At 48.9% G+C, this 1,426-nt stretch overlaps 1 protein-coding gene across 1 annotated transcript in view; it reads right to left on the bottom strand.

Moving 5' to 3' along the window:
* Positions 1-565: 565 nt before the first annotated feature.
* plaub (plasminogen activator, urokinase b) overlaps positions 566-1,426 on the bottom strand; it is an 11,720-nt gene continuing 10,859 nt past the window's right edge. Inside the window, exon 12 of the mRNA XM_079595647.1 lies at positions 566-1,260. Within this exon, the coding sequence (XP_079451773.1) occupies positions 1,084-1,260 (177 nt within the window). The 3' untranslated portion in view covers positions 566-1,083. The remainder of the gene's footprint in view (positions 1,261-1,426) is intronic.

Below are 1,426 nucleotides of genomic sequence, written 5' to 3' on the forward strand. Positions count from 1 at the left end.
AACTCATGTTCTCAGGTGTGTCTATGAGCGCAGGTGAACTCAAGTGTGTGTATGAGCACAGGTAAACTCAGGTGTGTGTATGAGCGCAGTTAAACTCAGGTGTGTGTTTGAGCACAGGTAAACTCAGGTGTGTGTTTGAGCACAGGTAAACTGAGGTGTGTGTTTGAGCACAGGTAAACTCAGGTGTGTGTATGAGCGCAGGGGAGCTCATGTTCTCAGGTGTGTGTTTGAGCACAGGTAAACTCAGGTGTGTGTATGAGCGCAGGTAAACTCAGGTGTGTGTTTGAGCACAGGTAAACTCAGGTGTGTGTATGAGCGCAGGGGAGCTCATGTTCTCAGGTGTGTGTATGAGCGCAGGGGAGCTCATGTTCTCAGGTGTGTGTTTGAGCACAGGTAAACTCAGGTGTGTGTATGAGCGCAGGTAAACTCAGGTGTGTGTTTGAGCACAGGTAAACTCAGGTGTGTGTATAAGCGCAGTTAAACTCAGGTGTGTGTTTGAGCACAGGTAAACTCAGGTGTGTGTATGAGCGCAGGTAAACTCAGGTGTGTGTATGAGCACAGGTAAACTCAAGTGTGTGTATGAGCACAGGTAAACTCAGGTGTGTGTATGAGCGCAGGGGAGCTCATGTTCTCAGGTGTGTGTATGAGCACAGGTAAACTCAGGTGTGTGTATGAGCACAGGTGAACTCAGGTGTGTGTATGAGCACAGGTAAACTCAGGTGTGTGTATGAGCACAGGTGAACTCAGGTGTGTGTATGAGCGCAGGGGAGCTCATGTTCTCAGGTGTGTGTATGAGCACAGGCAAACTCAGGTGTGTGTTTGAGCACAGGTAAACTCAGGTGTGTGTATGAGCGCAGTTAAACTCAGGTGTGTGTTTGAGCACAGGTAAACTCAGGTGTGTGTATGAGCGCAGGGGAGCTCATATTCTCAGGTGTGTGTATGAGCACAGGTGAACTCAGGTGTGTGTATGAGCGCAGGGGAGCTCATGTTCTCAGGTGTGTGTATGAGCGCAGGTAAACTCAGGTGTGTGTATGAGCACAGGTGAACTCAGGTGTGTGTATGAGCGCAGGGGAGCTCATGTTCTCAGGTGTGTGTGAGTGTGGACAGGCTGGTTTTCTCCAGGATCCAGTGATGGTAGTTGCTCACTTTAGTATAAACACCAGGACGGAACCGGCGGGAACATCCCTCTCCCCAGCTCACCACACCGAACAGGAGCGCACGGTCTCGGACACGACACACCAGTGGCCCGCCGGAGTCTCCCTGAACACACACACACACCGGAGCACACACTGATTCTCAGAGATAAACATGTGCAATCATTTCACTTATGCCAATATACACTACTGTTCAAAAGTCTAAGAGTCTTCTGCTCACCAAGGCTGCATTTATTTAATAAAAAATACAGAAAAAACTGTAATATTGTGAA

The sequence above is a fragment of the Phoxinus phoxinus genome, assembly GCF_949152265.1.
Source record: "Phoxinus phoxinus genome assembly, chromosome: 21".
In the NCBI taxonomy this organism is placed as follows: domain Eukaryota; kingdom Metazoa; phylum Chordata; class Actinopteri; order Cypriniformes; family Leuciscidae; genus Phoxinus; species Phoxinus phoxinus.